The 25,347-nt window shown below is 39.9% G+C and overlaps 1 protein-coding gene across 3 annotated transcripts in view; it reads left to right on the top strand.

Moving 5' to 3' along the window:
- The window catches only part of PIK3AP1 (phosphoinositide-3-kinase adaptor protein 1), a 168,834-nt gene that overhangs the window by 108,517 nt on the left and 34,970 nt on the right, over positions 1 to 25,347 (top strand). For 2 of the 3 annotated variants that reach the window (XM_034435248.3, XM_034435250.3), the window contains exons 9-13: positions 4,383 to 4,463; positions 13,991 to 14,173; positions 17,964 to 18,029; positions 20,796 to 20,998; positions 22,063 to 22,135. In XM_034435248.3, the coding sequence (XP_034291139.2) occupies positions 4,383 to 4,463; positions 13,991 to 14,173; positions 17,964 to 18,029; positions 20,796 to 20,998; positions 22,063 to 22,135 (606 nt within the window). The remainder of the gene's footprint in view (positions 1 to 4,382; positions 4,464 to 13,990; positions 14,174 to 17,963; positions 18,030 to 20,795; positions 20,999 to 22,062; positions 22,136 to 25,347) is intronic. The other variant, XM_034435249.3, reaches the window with a different exon arrangement.

The following is a 25,347-nucleotide window of genomic DNA, read 5'->3' as shown; positions in this document are numbered from 1 at the left end:
ATGTGCTTTTCTGTTTAACTGCGACAGTGCCATCTACTCATTGAAGAATATATATCTTTACTGAATACTGCTGTGTAGTTGTACAAAATGCATTAATACTGTATTCCAACAGTCTGAAGTTTGTTCATATGACCATGGGGATGCTGCAACAGTCATAAGTATGAAAAATGGCCATAAAGCACTTTTTTGTAAATTGGCACTTTTTAGTGCCGTTGTAACTTCAAACAGTCACTAAACAAATGGTTGTAAGTCAAGGACTACCTGTACATTGCTACCATAGTATTAGTTTTAGCCTTTTTGCATCTTAATGGATGTTATGGTTGGAACTAAGTTAGACAGATATTGATAACTGTTTTTCCTAAGGAAGAGTGTGGTAGACAAGTGGGAAACAGAAAAGAAGTGGGGTAGGTATATTTATCCATAAAGTCTGGACTGAAGTCTAGAATGGAAAATATCTCTGGAGTATAAGACTGAAGGGTTTGGCAACAGAAGATATAGCATTTGGCTGCTTCTAAGAGATGCAGTGACAATTTTTCCACAAGCTTGATCACAGAATAATTCACAGCTGAATTATTCAACTGTGAGTTGAGTTTTATTCAACTGTCTGTTGAGTTTTATTCCTTAGCAGCCAGACTATTTAGCCAGACACTCTTGGTAGGGTTTTCGTCCTTCAGGGTGATACATTTTCGTACAAGAGTAATCATTCTTTACATATAATGCAATGTGAGCAATAAATAAGCAAAACATGGTCCTAGTATAGAGAAATAAATATATTCTAGATATGACTTTTGTTGAGTTTATTTCTTTTGAACAAATAATTTTCTTCTAATACTGAATACTAATTATGAGATTCATCCTACCTAAGTCATATCTAAAATATATTTATTTCTCTACTAGGACCAAGTTTTGCCCATTTATTGCTCATACACAGCACACTGGGTACAGGCATCTGAGCCCTTTAGCACTTCCTTCCTTGTCCTAAGGTTTACTCTTTTCAGATTTATGTTGTAAGTATGGCTCAAGTTAAGGTTTCCTTCCCCTTCCAGTTAGTTTAAAGCTCTCTAGATGACTTTTACAAATGTTTTCGAAAGATATTCTTCCCTGTCTTCGTGAAATAGAAGTTTATCTCTTGCCAGAAGCCCTTCTTATAGGTAGAGATGACCATGGTGCAGGAATCCTTTTTTTTTTCTTAATGGTGAGTAGATGAGCTGTGTGTTGGGCCATTGTTTAACCTTGAGTACCAGTGTGTTTTAATTCTGTAAGCCGTTCTGAGTTATTGACACCATTTCCTGAGCCAACAATTCACCTCCAGAATCTTTTGTTCCTTCCTTGGCACATCATCATCCATTGGAATGATGCTCCAAATCTTTTTATTTCCTATCTAGGTTCTTATAGTTTCTTGATATTCTCTTACCAAAATTTGTTCTGCAGTCTTAATAAGGAGATCAATATTGCTCATTAATTATTGGAACATTTAGTGTCACAGTGTCTTTATGCTACAGGAGCTTTTACTATATGGAGGATAGGCATCTCATCTGTATCTTCAAAGAACTTGCATGTTTCTGGGCAATTCTGGGATTATAAATGCTTCTTTGAGTGAGGGTGCCTTTCCCGCTGTCTTGAAAGAGGCAGTGGTGAGGCCCCTCCTCAAGAAGCCATCCCTGGACCCGGCTTTATTAGCAAATTACCGTCCGGTCTCCAACCTTCGTTTTGTGGCGAAAGTTGTTGAGAGTGTGGTGGCACGACAGCTACCCCAGTACCTGGAGGAAGCGGTCTATCTGGACCCGTACCAGTCGGGCTTCAGGCGGGGGTACAGCACAGAATCGGCATTGGTCGCGTTGGTGGATGATCTCTGGAGGGCTCGGGACAGGGGTTGCTCCTCTGTCCTGGTCCTATTAGATCTCTCAGCGGCTTTTGATACCATTGACCATGGTATCCTGCTGCAGCGGTTGAGGGGGTTAGGAATTGGAGGCACCGTGTTACGGTGGTTCTCCTCCTACCTCTCTGACCACTCGCAGTTTGTGTTGGCAGGGGGGGAGAGGTCGACCTCGAGGCACCTCGCTTGGGGAGTGCCACAGGGGTCGGTCCTCTCGCCCCTTCTGTTCAACATTTATGTGAAACCGCTGGGTGAGATCATCCGTGGTTTTGGGGTGAGAGTCCACCAGTACGCTGATGACACTCAGCTGTACATCTCCACCCCAAACCACCCCAATGATGCCCTTGATGTGATGTCCCGCTGCCTGGAGGCCGTGCGGGTCTGGATAGGCTCAAGCTCAACCCTTCCAAGACTGAGTGGCTGTGGCTCCCGGCGTCCCGGTATAGTCAGCTGGTGCCATCGCTGACTATTGAGGGTGAATCTCTGCCCCCCACAGAGAGGGCTCGCAATCTGGGTGTCCTCCTGGACTCACGGCTGTCTTTAGAAGAGCATATGACGGCCGTAGCCAGGGGGGCTTTTTATCAGGTTCGCCTGATCCACCAGTTGCATCCCTTTCTGGACCGGGACGCCTTGCGCACGGTCACTCACGCCCTCGTCACCTCCCGTCTGGACTATTGTAATGCTCTCTACATGGGGCTCCCCTTGAAGAGCACTCGGAGGCTCCAACTGGTCCAGAATGCGGCTGCGCGGGTGGTTATAGGCGCACCTTGTTATGCCCATGTAACACCTCTCCTGCGCGAGCTGCACTGGCTCCCAGTGGTCTTCCGAGTGCAATTCAAGGTGTTGGTTACCATCTTTAAAGCGCTCCATGGCATAGGACCAGGATATCTACAGGACCGCCTTCTGCCACAAACAGCCTCCCACCGACCAGTTCGCTCCCACAGAGAGGGACTCCTCAGGGTGCCGTCTGCCAAGTTATGTCGGCTGGCGACACCCAGGAGGAGAGCCTTCTCTGTGGGAGCTCCTGCCCTCTGGAATGAATTGCCCCCGGATATTAGTAACATTTCTGACCTCCGGGTTTTTCGCTGTGCCCTCAAGACCCTACTGTACCGACAGGCAGGGCTATCAAATTGATTGATTTTAAATTGGGTTTTAATTTTGGGTTTTAAAATTCGGCCAAAACTATTTAATGATTTTAATTAATTTTAACTAGATATTGTATATTTGTATATTTGTATTTTAATTTTGGCTGTACACTGCCCTGAGTCCTTCGGGAGAATAGGCAGTATATATATATAAAAAAATTATTATTATTATTATTATTATTATTATTATTATTATTATTATTATTATTATTATTATTATTATTATTATTTATATTTATATTCAAAATAGAGGTAGTGCTTGACTTAGGACCATTTGTTTAGCAACAGTTCAAGGCTGTGATGGTAGTGAAAGAAGGGAATTATGACCAGTCACTGAAGTTACAGCCATTACAGCATCCCTGCAGTCATGTGTTCACAATCTGGGCACTTTGCAATTTATTCATAGGACCAGTTCCCAAGCACCCTCAATCACAGGATCACCAGTCACAAATTTCTCTGTCAGTATTCCCAGGAAGTCAATGGAGAAGCTGGCAGGGAAGATCACAAGTCACAGGGGCATGTCTCCCCCACCCATACATTCTTCCTAGCTCTTCTGCATAGTGTCATACTGTCCACCCATGTACACTCATGGGCACCCTTCCCAACCTACATGGAACTTCTTGTGCATCCCTCCCTGACCCCTGTGGTGCTACTCATATATCTGGCCCTCCCACGGCTCATGCACACCCTTACGTACTTTCTCACATCCGCTCTACACCTTCACACACTCTTCCCAACCACTGCATTTTAGTGCACCTTCTCAACCTGCCTAGCATTTCTTCCACATCCCCTTGCACCCTCAGTCATCATCCCCAATCCTCCCCCTCTGTGCACTCCTCTCTTCCTCACCCTGCAGCAATCACTTACCTGCCAGCCTGACACATCCTCTGTCTTTCCCACTGACTTTGCTTGTGGGAAGCAAGAGGAAGTTGCCTAACAAGTGTGGAATTCTATCAACGACAACTGGGACTGCAGAGATTCTCATTGCTAAGCAAAGTGGTGGTGCTTTACAATTTACAACTTCCCTTAGCAATGGAAATTCCTGTCCCAATTGTCCTCATAAATTGAGGACCCCCTGTAAACATATAACCTTTGTGTGATATTTTGATGGCCAAGCTTTTATGGAAGCCCAAGGAACAAATATTGTTAATCCAACAATATGAAATGTATGGTTAATACCTGGACATGAATTGATTTTCAGAATAGTACTAAAGTTTCAAAGGTGTTCTTTCTGTTTTCAATACACCTTTTTAAAAATAATCCTTCCCCATCTAAGAAAATAAAAATATAGGAAGCTACACATATATTTAATATGTATGTTCGCAAAGTCAACTAAGTACATGTGTGGTCATTTTTTCCAGATGTAGAAATGCTTCAGTCAGATGCTAATAATCCTCTTTCACGGACAACCAAGGACTATATGATGCGCAGATTCTTAGAAGGTGAGCAACTTTAATCAAAACGCAAGATTACAATTAGAAACTATTGGTTTGCATGTTATTCTTTGGTAAGTATCTATCAGCACCCTCACAATCTAAGTACGATTGCGGTATTATCTTGTTACATTGCAATCTCAAGATGCCGATGCCAATGGCAGTCTCACTGAAATGTTCTCTTGTAATTTTGATGTTTTCTATTATTTTCTGTGACTGAAAATTTCATACTCAAAAAATGAAATTTTGAATATCAGACAGTGAACTTTAAATAACAAACTGCTTTCTGAGACTAGTCCTCCCTTCTTTTCAAATGCGGAGGAAATTCTGACTAAGGGAACAGCAGTTATTTCTTTCGGCCCAGCAAAAACAAAGAAGAGAAGCAAAAGGAGAAGGAGGGGCAAGAGAGGAGCCTATTACAAAGACTCAGGAAGCATGGGGTAAGGAAATCTCTCCTTCCCCTCTCTGCATTTAACTAATCTTCACTCACTCGTAAATAAGATAGATGAACTGCTACTTTTAAAGAGGAACAACTTAGACTTTTTTAACTTGGCAGCTGTCTGCTTCATTGAAACATGGCGGAACGATTTGATTAATGCTAGCTGCTTGCAAATAGCAATAGCAATAGCACTTAGACTTATATACCACTTTATAGTGCTTTACAGCCATCTCTAAGCAGTTTACAAAGTCAGCACATTGCCCCCAACAGTTTAGGTCCTCCTTTCACGATCTCGGAAGGATGGAATGCTGAGATAATTTTGAGCCTGGTGAGATTTGAACTGCCAAATTGCAGTCAGCTGGCAGTCAGCAGAAGTAGCTTGTAGTACTGCACTCTAACCACTGCACCACCATGGCTTCCAGGATTTCAGATTCAAAGAACAGATAAGAATTGCAGAAACATCCAGTAAAAAGAAGGGAGGCAGTACCTGTTTTATATTAACAACCAATGGTGTAAAAATGTCACTACACTAAAGAAATTTTATGATGTGGATTTAGAGACACTATTCATTAACTGCATACCCTATTATGCCCCCTCTTCATTCATCCTAACTGGGTGTACATACCACCCCAAGCCTGCTTAAACACTGCAAACCTTAACTAACCAAATCTTATGGGCTGAACAGAGATATCCAGACTCCCTACTCATTGTATTAGGAGATTTTAACAGTTAATCTTAGTCAAGAGTTTACCAAGATACATTCATCATGTCAACTGTCTCACCAGAGGCAAAAATATTTTAAACCACTGCTACTCAACAATAAAAGATGCCTATCGCTTTCTACTAAGAGCAGCTGTGGGACACTCTGATCACTGTATGATTCACCTTGTACCTGTTTATAGACAAATGTTTAAAATCATAAAACCAATAGTTAAAAAGTGAAATCCTGGACTGAAGAGGCCAAGTTAAAGCTACAGGCTTGCCTCAATTGCACAGATTGGAATGTTTTTGAAGCTGACTTAAAGGATTTGGATGAACTCACTGACATTGTGACATTATGATGTTAGTTTTTATGAAAACTTATATGTGCTGACCAATACCATATGCATCTACAGTAATAATAAATCTCTGTTCACAGCTAAGCTCAAACATCTACACAGTGCCAAAGACAAAACTTACAAGAAAGGAGATAGAATGCTGTACAATCAGGCCAGGAATGTATTAACAAGGGAGATCAGGGCAGCAAAGAAAAGCTACTCTGAAAAGCTGAGAAATCAGCTTTCAACAAAAGAATCAGTAAATGTGTGGAAAAGCCTTAAAAATATCACTGACTATAGCAAACCACCTTCCCTTGCTGAAAGAAATCAGCAACTGGCAGATGATCTGAATGTGTTTTACTATAGGTTTGAGAGGAAATCACTGTCAGGTGCATCCACAACAGCCAAGTCTCCTACACCTGCCTCCATCCCTCTGAGCCCCCCACCTCCAGTAATCATGGAAAAAGATGTGCGAGGTCTGTTTTATAGACAAAACCCTGGAAAAACACCAGACACAGACAGGGTAACTCCTTCCTGCTTGAAAGTGTGCTGATCAACTGGCCCCTATCTTCACCCACATTTTTAATAAATCATTGGATGTGTCCCTTCTTGTTTCAAATGCTCTACTATCATCCCGGTATCCAAGGAACCCTTTATCAAGGAGCTGAATGACTACTGACCGGTTGCTTTGACATCTGTAGTTATGAAAACCTTCGAAAGATTAGTGCTGGCCCACCTGAAAGCCATAACAGATCTGCTGCTAGACCCCTTGCAATTTGCCTACTGTGCAAACAGATCAGCAGATGATGCTAGCAATATGGCACTGCATTATTTCTTATAACATCTTGAATCCCAGAAGACCTATGCAAGGGTCTTTTTTGTAGACTTCAGCTTGGCATTCAACACCATCATTACAGAAATCTTTCCCTCTAGACTGACTCAGCTAGCTGTGCCTGACCACATATGCAGATGGATTATAAACTTTCTAACAGATAGGAAGCAGCAGGTGAAGCTAGGTAAAATCACATTGAATACTTGTTCAATTAATACAGGAGTCACCCAGAGCTGTGTGTTCTCTCCATCACTCTTTTCTCTATATACCAATGACTACATCTCAGCATTAACAACTTTTTTATTAGTTTATCGAAGTATAAGATACAAAGAAAAGAAAACATGGGAAAGTAAGAAGGAAGGGAAAAAGAGGGGGTATAGTGTAATGGGAGAAAAAAAGAAAAAGGCACCAACTTCCGACTCTCTTTGGCACAGTCAAAGATAACAACATTAGAACTACAACTTTTTGTTTTATACAACAATATGTGCAAACCATTTCTATAGCAACAAGCCTGGCTGATTTACAAAAACAGAATCAAGATTTCATATATATTTTTTCTTTCTCACAAGATCCAGAAGCATTTTCAAACTAGAGACAAAATTAAATATAATTTCTTATAAAAGAAACATTTTAACCATCTCAGCTTCCCTTGCTGTGGGGAATAATATATCATTCATTCTCATATTTTCATATCCAGTCCATAATATTTTACCAAATTTAGAATATTGTTCAGCATTACTTAAAAACTGGCAGGCCTGCATATACATACATATTCAATTTTATACATACAAAGCTAACAAAGCTTTCTAACAATACATATATCCATTTTTTTCAAAGAAAAAGATCCATCCTAATGAATTAAATCCTATTTAAGTCACTCCTTCCAGCTTATAGTGGGGCAAAAAAGTATTTAGTCAGCCACCAATTGTGCAAGTTCTCCCACTTAAAAAGATGAGAGAGGCCTGTAATTGACATCATAGGTAGACCTCAACTATGAGAGACAAAATGAGAAAACAAATCCAGACAATCACATTGTCTGATTTGGAAAGAATTTATTTGCAAATTATGGTGGAAAATAAGTATTTGGTCACCTACAAACAAGCAAGATTTCTGGCTCTCACAGACCTGTAACTTCTTCTTTAAGAGGCTCCTCTGTCCTCCACTCATTACCTGTATTAATGGCACCTGTTTGAACTTGTTATGAGTATAAAAGACATCTGTCCACAATCTCAAAACAGTCACACTCCAAACTCCACTATGGTGAAGACCAAAGAGCTGTCGAAGGACACCAGGAACAAAATTGTAGACCTGCACCAGGCTGGGAAGACTGAATCTGCAATAGGCAAGCAGCTTGGTGTGAAAAAATCAACTGTGGGAGCAATAATTAGAAAATGGAAGACATACAAGACCACTGATAATCTCCCTCGATCTGGGGCTCCACGCAAGATCTCACCCCGTGGGGTCAAAATGATCACAAGAACGGTGAGCAAAAATCCCAGAACCACACGGGGGGACCTGCAGAGAGCTGGGACCAACGTAACAAAGGCAACCATCAGTAACACACTACACCGCCAGAGACTCAGATCCTGCAGTGCCAGACGTGTCCCCCTGTTTAAGCCAGTACATGTCCGGGCCCGTCTGAAGTTTGCTAGAGAGCATTTGGATGATCCAGAAGAGGATTGGGAGAATGTCATATGGTCAGATGAAACCAAAATAGAACTGTTTGGTAGAAACACAACTCATGTTTGGAGGAGAGAGAATGCTGAGTTGCATCCAAAGAACACCATACCTACTGTGAAGCATGGGGGTGGCAACATCATGCTTTGGGGCTGTTTTTCTGCAAAGGGACCAGGATGACTGATCCGTGTACAGGAAAGAATGAATGGGGCCATGTATCATGAGATTTTGAGTGCAAACCTCCTTCCATCAGCAAGGGCATTGAAGATGAAACGTGGCTGGATCTTTCAGCATGACAATGATCCCAAACACACAGCTCGGGCAACGAAGGAGTGCCTTCATAAGAAGCATTTCAAGGTCCTGGAGTGGCCTAGCCAGTCTCCAGATCTCAACCCCATAGAAAACCTTTGGAGGGAGTTGAAAGTCCGTGTTGCCCAGCGACAGCCCCAAAACATCACTGCTCTAGAGGAGATCTGCATGGAGGAATGGGCCAACATACCAGCAACAGTGTGTGCCAACCTTGTGAAGGCCTACAGAAAACGTTTGACCTCTGTCATTGCCAACAAAGGATATACAACAAAGTATTGACATGAACTTTTGATATTGACCAAATACTTACTTTCCACCATAATTTGCAAATAAATTCTTTCCAAATCAGACAATGTGATTTCCTGGATTTGTTTTCTCATTTTGTCTCTCATAGTTGAGGTCTACTTATGATGTCAATTACAGGCCTCTCTCATCTTTTTAAGTGGGCGAACTTGCACAATTGGTGGCTGACTAAATACTTTTTTGCCCCACTGTATCTTCATAGAATAGAGTCTTTTTCTTCTCGGGAGAGTCTATCAAGTCTCCTTTCCTAAAGAAATTCTCAGCTTTATTTATATAATAAAAGAAAAGTCCCAAAGTTTGTCTGTTAGATGTTGAAAATTGGTCTGAGGCAAATCTTCCCCAATTAAGTTTTCCCTCTCTGAATAGCTGTCACATCTTTTTTTCTTTAAGAATTCTCAGCCTTGTTAATATCCATAAAGTGAATGTCCCAAACATGACCTCTTAAGTATTGTGAATTTACTTGATACACTTGTTTCAGTTGCATTGGGAGGGTTGTACTCACGCCATCATCATAAAAAGAGCTAAAGTCAGGTTTATATTCTGAGGTTACAGTTAGGTTGTTTACATTATCTGTTATTTGTAAAGTTGACACAATAGGTTGATCATCTTCACAACACCTAGGTGTGTTTCTTGTTCTATTTTAATATCATCTATAGGGTTAATATATTTTGGCTGATTCACAAAATGATGAATCTTCTCCAAGGACTGATCAAGAATTTCTTTTATAAAGGACACCAGCATACAATTAGGCATCCTCATAGCTCCCCCTAGTGTTCAGAGACTGTTATTTATTTCTTCATTTAATTATTTCTTTTCTTAGCCAATCTGCACACTTGAATATAAACAGATTTCAACCACCCACAACAAAACAATACAGAGCAACTCATTATTTTAAAAGTAGTAAATTAAAGCCACAGCTTTTTTACTTATATTTCAAACAAAAGAATATTCCATGCTTCCTTTTTTTGGCTGCCTCTAGCAATCTTTTCTCCCTGTTGTTTTATAGTAAAGAAGTCTCAAAAATAGCGTTTAAAACTTCAAAAAGGGGTGATAAACTGTAACTAAAGAGAGCTTCTGTAGTTTGTAAAAATAATAGTCTCATAAATTGTTTAAGAAATGAAGGGCACAGTTTATTGTCCATTTGAAAAATAAATTACAAAACAGCTGTTTTATCCAACAACGACATGTTTTCGACCTCACCTCCCAGCTTCAGCTCACCAGTTATCTTCGAAGTTCAGCTTCTAAAACTGCTTGCAGGCTGTTGCTGTTATCAAAGGATCTTGAGGGATGATTCTGGGACTTTCCTTAACCTCGGAAAATCCAGCAGACAAAAGGAAGCCTGCTCCTTTTGTTGTTGAGTTGGAAAAATGACAGTCCAGAGGGAGGAGCTTCTCTGGGCATGTCAGCTGCCGGCCCTGTCTTCACCGGAAGGACCAATGACTACATCTCAAAGGATCCCTCTGTTAAAGTACTGAAGTTTGCAGATGATACAACACGCATTCGAGATGATAATGAGTCTGCGTATAGATGTATCAACTGGCCCTGTGGTGCAGCCAGAACATCCTGGAGCTGAACATTCTTGAAACTGCAGAGGTGATAGTAGATTTTAGAAGAAGCTCTCCTACCACCTCTTACAATATTAGGCAACACAGTATCAACAGTAGAGACCTTCAGGTTTTTAGGTTCTATTATTTCCAAGGACTTGAAATGAACACTTTAGAACCATCATTAAAAAGGCACAACAAAGAATGTTCTTTCTGTGTCAACTCAGCTCAAATTGCCCAAGGATCTACAGATATAGTTCTACAGAGGAATTATTGAGTCTGTCATTTGTGCCTTTAACTGTCTGGTTTGGCACACCAACCAACAGGACAGGTACAGACTTCAATGGATAGTTAGAACTGCAGAAAAAACAATTGCAATCAACCTGCCTTCCATTGAGAATCTGTAGACTGCACAAACCAGAAAGAGGATGGAGAAAATAACTACAGACCCTTCTCAACCTGGACATAAACTATTTCAACTTGTCCCCTCTGGATGCCGCTACACAGCATTGCATTCCAAAACAATTAGACACAAAGATAGTTCCCCTTCCATGCCATCACTTTGTTGAACACTAATTCCCACAGCACTCTGAGGCAGTGGTGAAATGCTCCCAGTTTGAATTGGATCGCCCGATCCGGTAGCAATGGCAGTGGGTGGTTCGGAGAACTGGTAGCAGAAATCCCTGTCCCCACATGCCCAGCTGAGCTGTGCGATCATCAGAGGCTTTTTTTTTACATTTAAAAGCATTTTTTCTACAAATGCTTTTAAAAGTTTTTTTTAAAAGCCTCTGATGATTGTGTGGCTCAGCTGAGATTGTCAGAGCCTTTTAAAAGCATTTTTTCTACAACCTCTTCAGCTGAAGAGGTTAATTAGTCTAATCTAATCTAATTAATCTAACCATATTCTATTCTACTCTACTCTATATTTTAACTTTTAAGTGGTTTTATTGTATCAATCAATTTTATTTAGTTATTGATCAGCAAATCTTTTACTGTATGAAAAAGGCAACATGATAATTTATATAGTGAAACTACTACTATGATAGATATTGTTAATCAATGTAGAATATCCAATCTAAATGGAATCCTATACCTCTCTGTTTTTCATTTTCCAGCTTTTGTATCTTACTAATTTTATGTATTGCTTCTTCAATAATTCTCACATTCCCTTATTAGTGCATCTCCATAAATAGAACATGGATAAGGTGACCAGATTTTAACATTGGTAAAGAGGGACGTTGTGGGCGTGGCTTATTTTGTGGGCGTGGCTAGCTGGTCATGTGACCGGGTGGCCATGGCTATGTGTATAGGGTAAGGTGAACAGATTTTAACATTGGTAAGAGGGACACCATTGTGGGCGTGGCTTATTGTGTGGGCGTGGCTTGGAGGCCATGTGACTGGGTGGGCGTGGCTAGCTGGTCATGTGACCGGGTGGCCATGGCTATGTGTATAGGGACTACTCAGAGGGCTGGAAAGTCATTTCTGACAGGTCCTCACACTTTTGACTGGTCCTCACACTTATGACCATCCTCACATTTATGCCCGTGCAGCATTCTTAACAACCATGTCACTCATTTCACAACTGCTTCTCTTCACCATGATGACAAGATAGGGCAAAAATGTAAAATGTGAGGACAGTCGTAAGTTCGAGGACTGGTCAAAAGTGCGAGGACCAGTCAAAAATAACTTTTTCAGCCCTCTGAGTAGTCCATATGCGTAAAAGGATACAGTAATTGAGAGGGATGAAGGAAGGGAAGGGAAATTAGAGTAGGAGTGACGGTTAAGAGAGGGAGGAAGAGAGGAGGAGAAGGAGAAAGGAAGAGGAAGTAGGGAGGAGAAGAAGAGAGGGGGAAGAGAAAGTAAGAAGGAAAGAAAAGAGAGGTGGTAGGTTTGAGGAGAAAGATTGCTGTACAATAAAAAAGATGAAAGGGAAGAAAGCCAACCCCAAACAAATATAAAGATATTAAGATAAAGAATGAATTGTTAAACTTTAAAGAATAAAAGAGAACAAATATGAATAAATAGCAATAATTAGAAACACACATACATACAATGTATTTTCTTTGAACAGAATATTTGGCTGGTTCACAAATTTAAACAGTGTTTAGTCATTTCAATTAAATTTACAATTTCTATATTTCCTTTTTGCCATATTTATTCCTCATCTATTTTTTTAAAAAAACAATATTACCCTTCATCCTCATCTCTAATCTTAATCAAATTCAATTTTTCCCTTCTATTCTATATTATACCCCTTCCCATTGTCATCTATTTTTATATCCATCCTCACATTGGTTAATTATGTAATTATGTAATACAGTTGTTTAATACAAATTCAACATTTTAATATAAATCAATTAGTTATATAACTATCTTTTTTGTATATTAATCAATATGAACATGAATATTCCAATTATTTCCATGCAATCCAATTTCTTACAAATCAATTAATTATACTTACCAATAATAATAAACCAAATAATTTCCCCCATATATTCCTCCAAACCACAACTTAACCATTTCTGCTTTCAACACAGTATACAATTAATAATATCTCAATTATTACAATTCCCTAGTTAAAAAGAGCTTTTTTTTCTTTTGTGTTTTAAAATCTTGAACTCTCCTCTTTTGCCCTAAATAATTTTCCATTGTTTGCACTTACCTTTTTTGGTGAGGAAAAGGAAAATAAATCTGCTGCCTAATTTTCCAACGTTGCAAGCAAACCGCAAAGCCAACAGCCTGTTTTACTTCCAGTTTCGTTTTGAGCTTGGTTTGCACAAAGAGGAAAAAAAAACTGAGCAATTTAGCAAGAGCAGAGCCCTGTGCAAATCAGCTGAGAGGGGGAAGCCGAGCTAATTAATGTAGGGCGGCCCTTTGAAGCCCCGCGGCAAGAGTTTAAACAGGTTTTTTCCCTCTAGCCATCAGCGGGGATTCAGGAGGCAGCCGGGAACCAGGAGGCAGAATGAAAAATCGGGACTTTTTTAAAACGCCGCGGGACAAATTGCTCAAAAGCGGGACTGTCCCGCCAAAAGCGGGACGTCTGGTCACCTTAAACATGGATCAGTATTTATATAAATGTATTTATAGGAAAGTAAGAAGTGGGGTTAGCATGATGAGAAATAGGCCTAGCCCATATTAGTTATAGAAACATATAGCTCGGACTTTGCTTAAGATATGACCATGTCCTCAACTGAATATCCAGTTATTTTTAGCATATACATAGGGGTCACTAGAAATTGCAGAAGACTTTAGTGAACTACAGAATGACCCTAAGCTAGCTCCCTAGAGGAGCTGAAGCCTTGAAACTTTTGCTTATGATGAAAATTGTAAGAAAATCGTTGTTTATTCATTTTTGTTTGTTTTTTTAATATTTTTAATATGATTTCCTTTTCTAGGTGTTAATTTGGAGATACCAGAACCTAAAGAAGGTATCTACCATCAAAGTGAAGACAAAGATGTCTATCATACTGTGGAACAAGATAGTTTTCCCCAGGAAATGGTCAACAGGCCACCTGTTCCTGTTCCAAGACCTGATCCCTCCTCCATACAACAAGACAAAGAACCATACATTTATAAAGGTGACTGGTGAACAAAAATCTGATAACTTTTTTGCTAGACAGGGTACAGTAGAAGGGGAAAATGTCCATTTTAACAGATGTCAAATAATTATTTCATTTCAGAGTTTTTTGCCTCTTCTTTCCAAATATAATAAAGTGAAAAAGTAAATATTAATTTATGCGCATGCGCCACTTGCATAAATGGAGCTGTACACCTGCCATTCACATGCCTACCCCCCTCATGCCAGGCCACCAAGCTGGAAAGCTTGGGGACCACTGCATTAATTGAAAGTTTTTACTTTCAGGAAATACTCCTATAGTCTAACTTGAATATATTGCCTTGTGATTTCCACCCATTATTTCTGCTTTTGCCTTAAATAATATCTTTAATTTATACTGTGTTTCCCTGAAAATAAGATCCGGTCTTATATTTTGGGGGTTTCAAAATAAGCGCTTGAGCTTATTTTTGGGGAAACATGATTTCAGGGTAATTTTGGGGAAACACAATTTCAGCCTGGCTGAGTGCCCCACCCCCCTGGCACGCACACAAAGGTGGCAAGCACGCAGGGGCTGACATCCAGCAGCAGCTGCAGCCTGCTGGCTCCTTGGTTGGTGCACTTTGGGGCTACAGAGTCAAGTTGATTACCTGTCCAAGCAGCAGACAACGCAGGGGTTGGCACACAATTCGGATGTGCTGCACTATGGAAAAGCTGAGAGTCAGTGGGTCAGAGCGGATGGCTGGCCGCGGGGTGCTTGTCTTCGTGTCTCTTGGCTTGCCTGAGGCCTGGTAGTTTAGTAAGGTAGTTTAGAAGTAATTTAATCAATCCCTTACTCACTGCAGGAGCTGCAAAAATATTTTGGGCAGATGACTATCCAAATGATCCATCCTATATTTGAAAACCTCTGGGGAAGGGAAACATCACTACACAAATTAACTTATTCTACTGGTTGACAGCTTTTGCCATAATCAGAAACCTCTGATAAGTAAATTGAATCTATCTCCCTGCAGCTTGACCTATTTGTTGCGGTAATAGTCTCTAGGCAACCAGCAATGTTTATACTCTCATATTTTTGACTATCTCTCCTTAGTTATCTTTTCTGAGAACTAAAGTTAAACCAGTTCATTTAACTATCCCTAATATGACTTAGTTTCCAGATACATCCCTATCTTGGTTGTCATTCTTTTAACTCATTCCAGTTTATACATTTTCAATTATGGTGACCACAACAATTGGACATAGAATTCCATGAGGGGTGATTAAGACAGAGCAGAGGGGGAAGTTATTACATGGCATCTGGACTCTATGTATCTGTTAACATATTCTAAAAGAGCATTTGCCTTTTAATCAGTTGCATTCATTTATACTGCTATCATCTAGCTTGTATCTGATCATATGATTATGTCAGGTTTCTTGGGTTAAAATATATTTATTTATTTATTTATTTATTTATTTATTTATTTATTTATTTATTTATTTTGTTCATTAAATTTTTTATACCACCCTTCTCCCGAAGGACTCAGGGCGGTGTACAGCCAAAAATAAAACCCACAACTATATGAAAGTTAAAAGACAATTTAAAAATATTAAATAATTTGGCCGAAAGAGCTAAAATAGAAACCACCCATTAAAATAGCATTTAGGCCAGCCCTGCTTGGTGAAACAATAGTGTTTTGAGGGCACGGCGAAAGGTGCGAAAGTCAGGGATCCTACGAATCTCTGGGGGCAGCTTATTCCAGAGGGCAGGTGCCCCACAGAGAAGGCTCTCCCCATGGGGGTCGCCAGTCGACATTGTTTGACCAACGGCACCCTGAAGAGTCCCTCTCTGTGGGAGCGTACTGGTCGATGGGAGGGTATCGGTGGCAGAAGGCGGTCTCGTAAGTACCCGGGTCCTAAGCCATGGAGCGCTTTAAAGATGGCAACCAACACCTTGAATCGCACCTGGAAGACCACCGGGAGCCAGTGCAGCTCACACAGGAGCGTGTTACATGGGAGCGTCGAGTCACTCCCATAATCACCCGCGCGGCTGCATTCTGGACCAGCTGGAGCCTCCGGATGCTCTTCAAGGGGAGCCCCATGTAGGGAGCGTTACAGTAGTCCAGACGGGAGATGACGAGTGCATGAGTGACTGTGCGCAAGGAGTCCCGGTCCAGAAAGGGACGCAACTGGTAGATCAGGCAAACCTGATAAAAAGCCCCCCTGGCCACAACCGTCAAATGGTCTTCTAGGGCCAGCTGCGAGTCCAGGAGGACACCCAAGTTGCGAACCCTCTCTGAGGGGGTCAAGGTCTCACCCCCAATAGTCAGCGATGGGACTAGCTGACTATGATGGGACGCCAGAAACCACAGCCACTCGGTCTTGGAAGGGTTGAGTCTGAGTTTGTTTCTCCCCATCCAGATCCATACGGCCTCCAGGCACCAGGTCATCACATCAAGGGCATAATTGGGATGGCCCGGGATAGAAATGTACAGCTGAGTATTATCAGCGTACTGATGGAAATCCACCCCAAAGCCACGGATGATCTCGCCCAGCGGCTTCACATAAATGTTGAACAGGAGGGGCAAGAGGACTGACCCTTGTGGCACCCCACAGACTAGGCGCCTCGGGGTTGACCTTTGCCCCCCTGCCAAGACAGACTGCGTACAGTTAGAAAGGAAGGAGGAGAACCACCGCAACACGGTGCCCCCCACTCCTAGCCCCTCCAACTGGCGCAGCATGATACCATGGTCGATGGTATCAAAAGCCGCTGAGAGGTCTAATAAGACCAGGACAGAGGAACAACCCCTGTCCTGAGCCCTCCAGAGACCATCAACCAATGCGACCAATGCCGTTTCTGTGCTGTACCCAGGCCTGAAGCCCGACTGGTACGGACTAGATAGACAGCTTCATCCAGGTACCAGGGAAGCTGTCGCACCACCACACTCTCAACAACCTTCGCCACAACCTTCGTGCATGCGCAGGGGGGTGGGGCACAGTGGGGGGCCTTGAATTATGGGTGTGGGCACATGCGTGCGCAACCTCCCCCGCGCTCCCCCTGCTTTTGGCACGCAATGGCAAAAAGGTTAGCCATCACTGGTATAGATCTTAGAATAAGTAGCTGCTTAGAAATATATATAAATGCTTATCTCATTTTTAAGTTTTGATAATGTAATGTTTTTATGTCCTGATATTTTTACATGACTAACATAATGGAATTGAGATTTTAAATCCAATGCTCTATATCAGGGCTGTCAAACTCACGGCCCACAGTCCGGATGTGTCACACGCTGGCCACACCCATGCCCAGTTTAACAAAGGGGGAAAAAGTCCCTATACGTCTGCTCTATATCCTTTCCCTTGAAGTTTACAATAATAATTTTATTGTAATTATTCAGGCCAAGCTGAATCAACAATGAAGTACTGTCTTACTCCGTAATCTAACAGTTCAATTTGAAATGATTTTAAAGAATAAATTCTCTTTGATTCACAGGGAAGATTTGCTCTGAAAGATAGTTCTCCCACAGTTTGTATTGTGAAAATGGACCTGAGTTAGTTATGTCATCATGTCTTTAAAAGTTTGTCTTATGCTGATAAAAATTTCTGTTCTATATCTTTTAAATTTGTATACCTATATCATTTAAAAACTCATATAGTCTAGAACTCTTCCTTTTAAAATGTGTTTCAATTTTGGGTACTTAAGTTTTGTTCCTATTTGTATTTATATTTCTTTTGATGTTATGTTTGATAACATGATTTATAACTTTTTTTATATATACTACACAACTTTACATTATGAATTTTTAAAATGTTTTAAATAAATTGTACATGTTCAGTATTTACAGAAAAAGATCAAGAGAAATCTGGGAATCTTTATGTTTCTGCAAAAAATATTAGCAAAGGTGAGTCACGATTACAGAATTTTTGCAGTTTTCGGACAGGTTATTGTAAGTTTTACTAAGGGTTAATGCTATATTCATCATAGATTAGCATAACTGAGCCATATTAGTTACTGTGGTTAAAACAAGAAATGGCAATGTGATCTAAGAATTGGAACATAAGTAGCCATGCAAAGTATTGATGTGATTCCTCTTCTATCTACAGTGGTGATAATATTTCTCTTCCCTGTTTTTACACAATCTCAGAAAAGAACACTCTCCAACTCTTAATCTTACTTGACAGGTCTCCAGACATTTCTAGAAATACTGCTAAATTTACTACACTATCATATGTTAACTTGTGTAGTAGTTTTGGGAACTTCAGAACACTCATAACAGAGTAACAGAGTTGGAAGGGACCTTACAGGTCATCTAGTCCAACCCCCTGCCCAAGTAGGAGACCCTACATCTGGCCTCTACCTAGGATTGAACTCACAAGCTCCTGATTGTGAGGCAAGAGCTCCACCTCTAGGCCACAGCAGCTCCTAGCATAAATTTGGCTGTGCAAATTTCTTTATATTTATCATTCGTTTTATTGCTTTCTCATGCAAGGGTTATTTTGGTCTTCAGTGTAATTTAACTAAATAAATAGAGGAGTCTGGAAAAAGTGTATGGCAGACTAAAAAATCTCTGAAGACAACACTGTGGTGATGACTGGTGGGCAGACAACAATTCTGGGCAGCAGAGCATCTTCAGATAAGGAGAGATTAAAAAATCTTCCACCTATATTTCAAAGGGCTACTATTTATGAGGAGACTGCAGGAATTAAACATGAGTTGAATGGCTGGGAGTCAAAGTCGATCCAGCGCTCTCATGACTGCAACACAGGCATTTAAGGATACTGGGTTTGGAACTCCCTTTCTTAACCACATTTGGATATAATCAGTTTATAGAGAGAAATCTTTAAATCAGCAGGATGAAGAAAAAATCAGCCTTCCTTATAGATTAAAGACAGAAAAAATAATTTCAAGAATTTTAAATTAATAGCAAAAAGTTTAATTCTATTTGAACAGTTTAAATTTATTTTGGCAAAAGCGCTTTCTATACTATTTGGAAATAATTAGACAAATAGACCACGCTTATTGTTTAATATAAAAAGGAAAAGGCAATTATTGGATTTTACAAAATAAAGAAATAAATGTAATATGAGATAGATTGTGTGACTATATGGAATGCCAGTTTGGGCTAAAGCCTTAAGGGCACAGAAAACGCAAAAGGACTTCTGGGGAAGAAATGATGAACTGGAGACAGTGGTGGAATGAATGAGCCAGCAGTCTCTAGCAGATTTAGAGGTCAAGGGAGACAAGGGAAAATCATCTTTGCTCAAACTGCAAACTGGGGGGAGGGGGAAAACAGGGTCAAGCCTGGGCCGTAAATTACATGGGGTCAGAGTTGGCTTCACTTGGAATGTGCCAACATGAAGCTCCTAATAAATAACTGGATTTCTTTTGAAGCATGGCTCGAGACTCATTATTTAATTAGGACATTGGTTGGAACCCTGCCAGAAAGCCAACTCTCTCAAAACTAATCAAAATCACCAGGACTCCAGTCGCTCCCCAATCCCTGGGGTGTGTGGAGAGAAACTCAGGCTACCATGGCAGAGGTATGGCAAGGGTGTCAAACTCAATTTCATTGAGGGCCGCATCAGGGTTGTGTTTGACCTCGGGGTGGGGTGGTCGTGGTCAGAGGCGGTGTGGCCTGCTCAGTGTCACTTATGTCAGGGGCACCTGTGGTGGCCCGAGCGCTCTGCCAGTGAAAATGGGCTCCCAAGCTCCATTTCTGGCTGTGACAGCCTCCTGCAATCCAGTGAAAACAGAGCTTGAGAGGGCAATACTTCCCCAGATACCTTCCCCAGATGTCAGCTTGGAGGAGGATGAACCAGTTCTAGGCATGTCTGGAGCGGAATTGGTCAATGGCTCCAAGCAGCCGTCTGACAGGGATTTGGCTGAAGTGCAGTTGCAGCAGGACAGCACTGAGGCTTCAGGTGGGGAAAGCACGCAGCTGCAACTGGTCAGTAATGAAGAGGAACTGCCTTCTGCACCTGATCCAAGAACACATAGGGCAGAAAAAAGGCAGGAGCAGAGAAGGTCAGCCTAATTACTTGTGAGGAGGCAGCCTCACCCTTCTTGATGAGCTACACCAGAAGCTGGCTATTTAGCACAACAGACAGATGGAGGCAATGGTGGAAACAACAGATTCATTTCCTAGCTGTATGTTTCCTGGTCATTATGATTCCTGCCTCACTTTGGATTGACACGGTGCCTTGACTTTGATTGTGCCTTGTGAACTCAGGATTTTTCTTGCCTTGTGAACCCTCTTATATTGTGGATTTAAGTTTGCCTGGTGGGTTTATCTTGACTAGGAAACTTTCAAGTTGCCTTGAGGACTCATTGGCTATTGCTCTGTGGACTAGCATTGGTCTGCTTTTGGCTGTACTTAATTGGGACAGTTCTGGGTTTTTGGTGAAGGGAATTGTTGGAGAATATTAATAAATGCACTAAACCACTACTATGCGTGAGTCAGCGGGACAGCACACTTCCACTGTTCTCTTCTTCGTCTTTCCTATGAAAGTCATGCCGAAATATCCCATTTGATCCCCCTCACTCACGTTCTGGAAAACAACATTCCTTAGTTAGAATATAGATGGCTTTGATTTAAACTTCACGATTGAACTGTGTAATATGCCCTGTGAGAGAATAACATTATGTTTTTTTTCTTTTTAATTTTTAGAACAAATAAATACTGTTTCAAATCAGCCTCAACAGAGTATATATGACCCATTTGCTGGAATGAAGACTCCAGGTCAGAGGCAGCTGATTACTCTACAAGAGCAGGTGAAGTTGGGGATGCTCACTGTAGATGAAGCTGTCCTGTGTTTCAAAGAGTGGCAGTTAAATCAAAAGAAGAGATCAGAATCATTTCGCTATCAACAGGTACAGTATGTATTTTATTTGTAATCTCATTTCTAATCCTAGTTCACCTTATATCTCATATTATTTTTAATTTGTTTTTGTCATTGCAGGAAAGGTGCTACAATTTCTGCTCCCTATCTGTAAATAGCATAGTTGACTTTTTAAATAGAATTCAAATATTCAAATATTAATAGGCTAAAATGGTGAAAATATTTTCTAGAATAGACAGAACTTCTGATTTATGTAAACAAATCTCTTAAAGTAGCTTGTGATAACTTGAATACTTTTTGTCCTAGTGGAATATTTCCCCTCAGTTTCTTTATCAATGAACAATAAGGTAATAGGAAGGTTTTTGTGAATTAAACTTATTCTCCTTGTGTAGTTGCCCACTCCATAACAATATCCAGTTAGGAAAAAAATATCTTTTTAATCAAGTTTTTATCTGATCATGATATTCTTTTTACAAGAGACTTTGGCTTTAGAAGAACCCAATATAGATAGTTCCTATATTAGCTAGTCAAGTGACAAAGGAGGGACACTTAAAAGAGCCTGGCAAAATTCATCTCAGTAGCTTTCCAGACAGTAAATATCCCCCTCCACATTGTATGTATTGGGCAGTGGCCCACACTTGCATATCAAAGATATTTCAGTACTTTTATTATACCTTTTATTAGGGCAGTGCGGTGGCTGAGCAGTTAAGATGCTAGGCTTGTCAGCTGGAAACCCGGCAACCCGGGTTTGATATCCAAGGACCATGTGAGTTACAAATAACTCAAGACAGCAAACTTCTCCAATACACCTTCTTCCTCCTATTTTCCCCACAACAACATATCTGTGAGGTGGGTTGGGCTGAGAGAGAGTGAGTTGCCCAAAGTCACCCAGCTGCTTTTCATGGCTAAGCTGGAAATAGATCTCATTGTCTCCAGCTTTCTAGCCTGGTGCCCTAACCACTAGACCAAACTTGGCTGTCCTGGATTTTTCAGTTTGAAAATCTCTACCTTATGTTGATTCAATTAATTCTTGCCAGATTTGCATGTTATTATGAATTTGTTCATATTCCTAAAAATTTAATTTTGCATTTCTAGGAAAATCTAAAACGGTTACGTGATAGCATCACTCGACGACAGCTTGAAAAGCAAAAGGCTGGGAAGCATGCAGGTAAAATCCTTAGCTAATTAATAACAGTAATTAACCATTCTATTGGTCTAAAACTAAGAAGTAATAATTAGGAAACTCTTATGTTAATGGTTCGTCTTGGCAGATACATTTTTGTAAAGCACTTTATTGGGAAGATGGTGAGAAGATTCACTAAATCTGAGCAAGTTGGAATTGACTCCATTAGTTTTTTTTAATTAATTAATTAATTTTTATACTATAGTTTTTATTAATTTATAATATGACATACAAAGAGAATACAAAAGTAAATATTAGGGAAATTAGGGAAGGAAAAAGGGAAATGGATAGTGGGGGAAAGCAAGGGGGGAAAAGGCATTGATTTCCAACTTTGGTGCAGTAAAATAAGGCCTCTATCCTCAACTTTTTACTTTTTCATAATAACGTAAACTAGCCATTTCTATAACAACAAATCTATCTAATCGGTAAAACCCAAAATTAAAGTTTAATTTTTTTCTACCTCAAGCACGAAGTCCAGAAGTGGTTTCCAAGTAGAAATAAAGGCATTTGTGTTTTTTTCTTTAATCAAAATAGTCAATTTAACCATCTTTGCTAATTCCATTAGTTTTTCCAGCCATTCATCCATTGTGGGGATCGAGGTGACCTTCCATTTCTGTGCTGTTGATGTCTTGCTGCCATCAACATATATAACATCAGAGTTCCGAATTTTTTTTCCAAGTCTTGTTCCATTAAACCCAAAAGAAAAGTCTCTGGTTTTCTTTCTATATTCAGTTTAAGAATTTTCTGTATTAAGATATGAATCCTACTCCAATATTTCTTTGTTTTATCACACGTTCACCATAAATGATAAAAAGTTCCTTCTTTACATTTACATTTCCAACATTCATTTGAAGTACCTTTATACATTCTTGACAATTCATCTGGAGTTAAATACCAATGATACATCATCTTATAGAAATTTCTTTTAAATTATAGTTTAATGTGAACTTTAAACCTTTATTCCACATATTCTCCCACTGTTCAAGCATTACATTACATCAAAAATTCCTTGCCCACTGACTCATACAATGCTTTACTTGCTCATTTTCCAGATTTAAATTCAATAACACTTTATAGCAGTGGTGAAATGTAAAATTTGTTACTACCGGTTCTGTGGGTGTGGCTTGGTGGGGGGTAATGTGACTGGGTGGGCATGGCCAACTTTTTTTTTTTTACTTTTAAAAGCATTTTTTCTACAACCTCTTCATGCTTTTAAAAAGCTCTGACGATCCCAGCTGAGCCACACGAACATCAGAGGCTTTTTTTTAACTTTTAAAAGCATTTGTAGAAAAAATGCTTTTAAACGTAAAAAAAAAAAGCCTCTGATGATCGCGTGGCTCAGCTGGGCATGGGTGGGGGCAGGGATTTCTTCTACTGGTTCTCTGAACCACCCACCACCATCGCTACCGGATCAGGCGATCTGGTCCGAACCGGGAGCATTTCACTCCTGTTTTATAGACTTTAGCAATAATATGTTCCTCACTACCAAACAGTAAAGTTTCCAATTCATTTTTAACAAAGTTAAACCCGTGATTCTTTTTATCTAATTTAAATCTTTCTTTCAGTTGTAAATATGTAAACTTCTGATTCTAGCTGCTCCTTAGATTTGAGGGTAGGGTCCCTAAGTTAAAAGATATTATTTTACTATAAATCCACTAGTTCGGACTCGTCACCATTTCGTTTCTAAAAAAAAGCTTCCTGTGGGGAAACCCAAAGAGGCATCTTCATGGAAAACCATGTTTTATATTTATTCCAAACTCTCAAAATAGCATGTCTGACAAAATGACTGTTGAAGTTAACATTTACTTTAACTTTGTTACACCATAATTAACCGTGCCAACCAAATCTTAATTCATGGCTTTCTAAATCCAGTAACCTCTTATTCTGAGGGTTCACCCATTCTTTTAACCAGACCAAACAGCAGGCATCAAAATACAATTTCAAATCTGGTAGACCCAGATTTCCTTAGCATCCTACAGTAGTCTGTATCTAATTCTTGGTTTTTCCCCTTGCCATATAAACTTTGAGATATCCCTCTGCCATTGTTTAAATGGAATATCAGTGGCAAGTATTGGTAGCGTCTGAAACAAAGACATCTTTGGCAAGACATTCATCTTAATTACAGAGATTCTGCCCAATAGTGATAACTGCAATTTATCCCCATCTTAATAGGTCTTTTTTAATTTCATTTCTCTCTGAAGCATGGCTTCATTTGTTTTTTTGTTTTGTTTTTTTTTATTTTTATTTTTTTATTTTAACATAACAAAACATAAAACAACCATCGTCCATTACAATCACAGAAAGTGTGTCAATCGGTTAAAATTCTTTTGTGCTTAATCCCATATCCACAATTTACAAATTATTTAATTTCTCTTATTTAACAATTTTATATATTCCTTTATATTATTATTCTCATTTAACAATTATTTAACAAAGGTTTGACTCCCATAAAAAAACAAAACACTTCATATATTTTATCATTACATTAATTTCATATTTCATACTTCATTTTATGCTTTATTATCTAGCCATTGATAAAACAAATCCCATATCAAATAATATTGTTTGTCTTCCTGTTCTCTAATTTCAAACGTCAATTTACTCATTTCAGCACATTCCGTTATTTTCTTAATGACTTCATCTTCAGTAGGTATTTTCTCTTTTTTTCAATTTTTAGCAAATACAATTCTAGCTGCTGTTAAAACATTCACAATTAGATATCTCAGTTCTCTATTATACATTTCTATAAAATCCCTAATAAAAATATCTCAGGTTTAAAGTCAATGTGTTTCTTTGTCATTTTTTCCAACCATATGTGGATTTTAGTCCAATATCTTTTAGCTTCTGCACATGTCCACCACATATGGCAGTGGTGGGATTCAATTTTTTTAACAACAGGTTCTGTGGGCGTGGCTTAGTTGGGGATGTAGCTTGGCAATCATGTGACTGGGTTGGCGTGGCTAGCTGGTCACGTGACTGTGTAGGCGTGGCTAGCTGGTCACGTGACTGTAGGCGTGGCTAGCTGGTCACGTGACCGGGTGGGCGTGGCTATGTGCATAGGGATTACTCAGAGGGCTGAGAAAAAGTCATTTCTGACTGGGCCTCGCACTTTTGACCGGTCTTCACACTTATGACCATCCTCACATTTATGCCCGTGCAGCTTTCTTAACAACCATGTCACTCATTTCACAACTGCT

The sequence above is a fragment of the Pantherophis guttatus genome, chromosome 6, assembly GCF_059756535.1.
Source record: "Pantherophis guttatus breed Tessera chromosome 6, ASM5975653v1, whole genome shotgun sequence".
Taxonomy (NCBI): domain Eukaryota; kingdom Metazoa; phylum Chordata; class Lepidosauria; order Squamata; family Colubridae; genus Pantherophis; species Pantherophis guttatus.
Note: the sequence above shows the minus strand (reverse complement) of the source record. Positions and strands in the feature narration are given on the sequence as shown.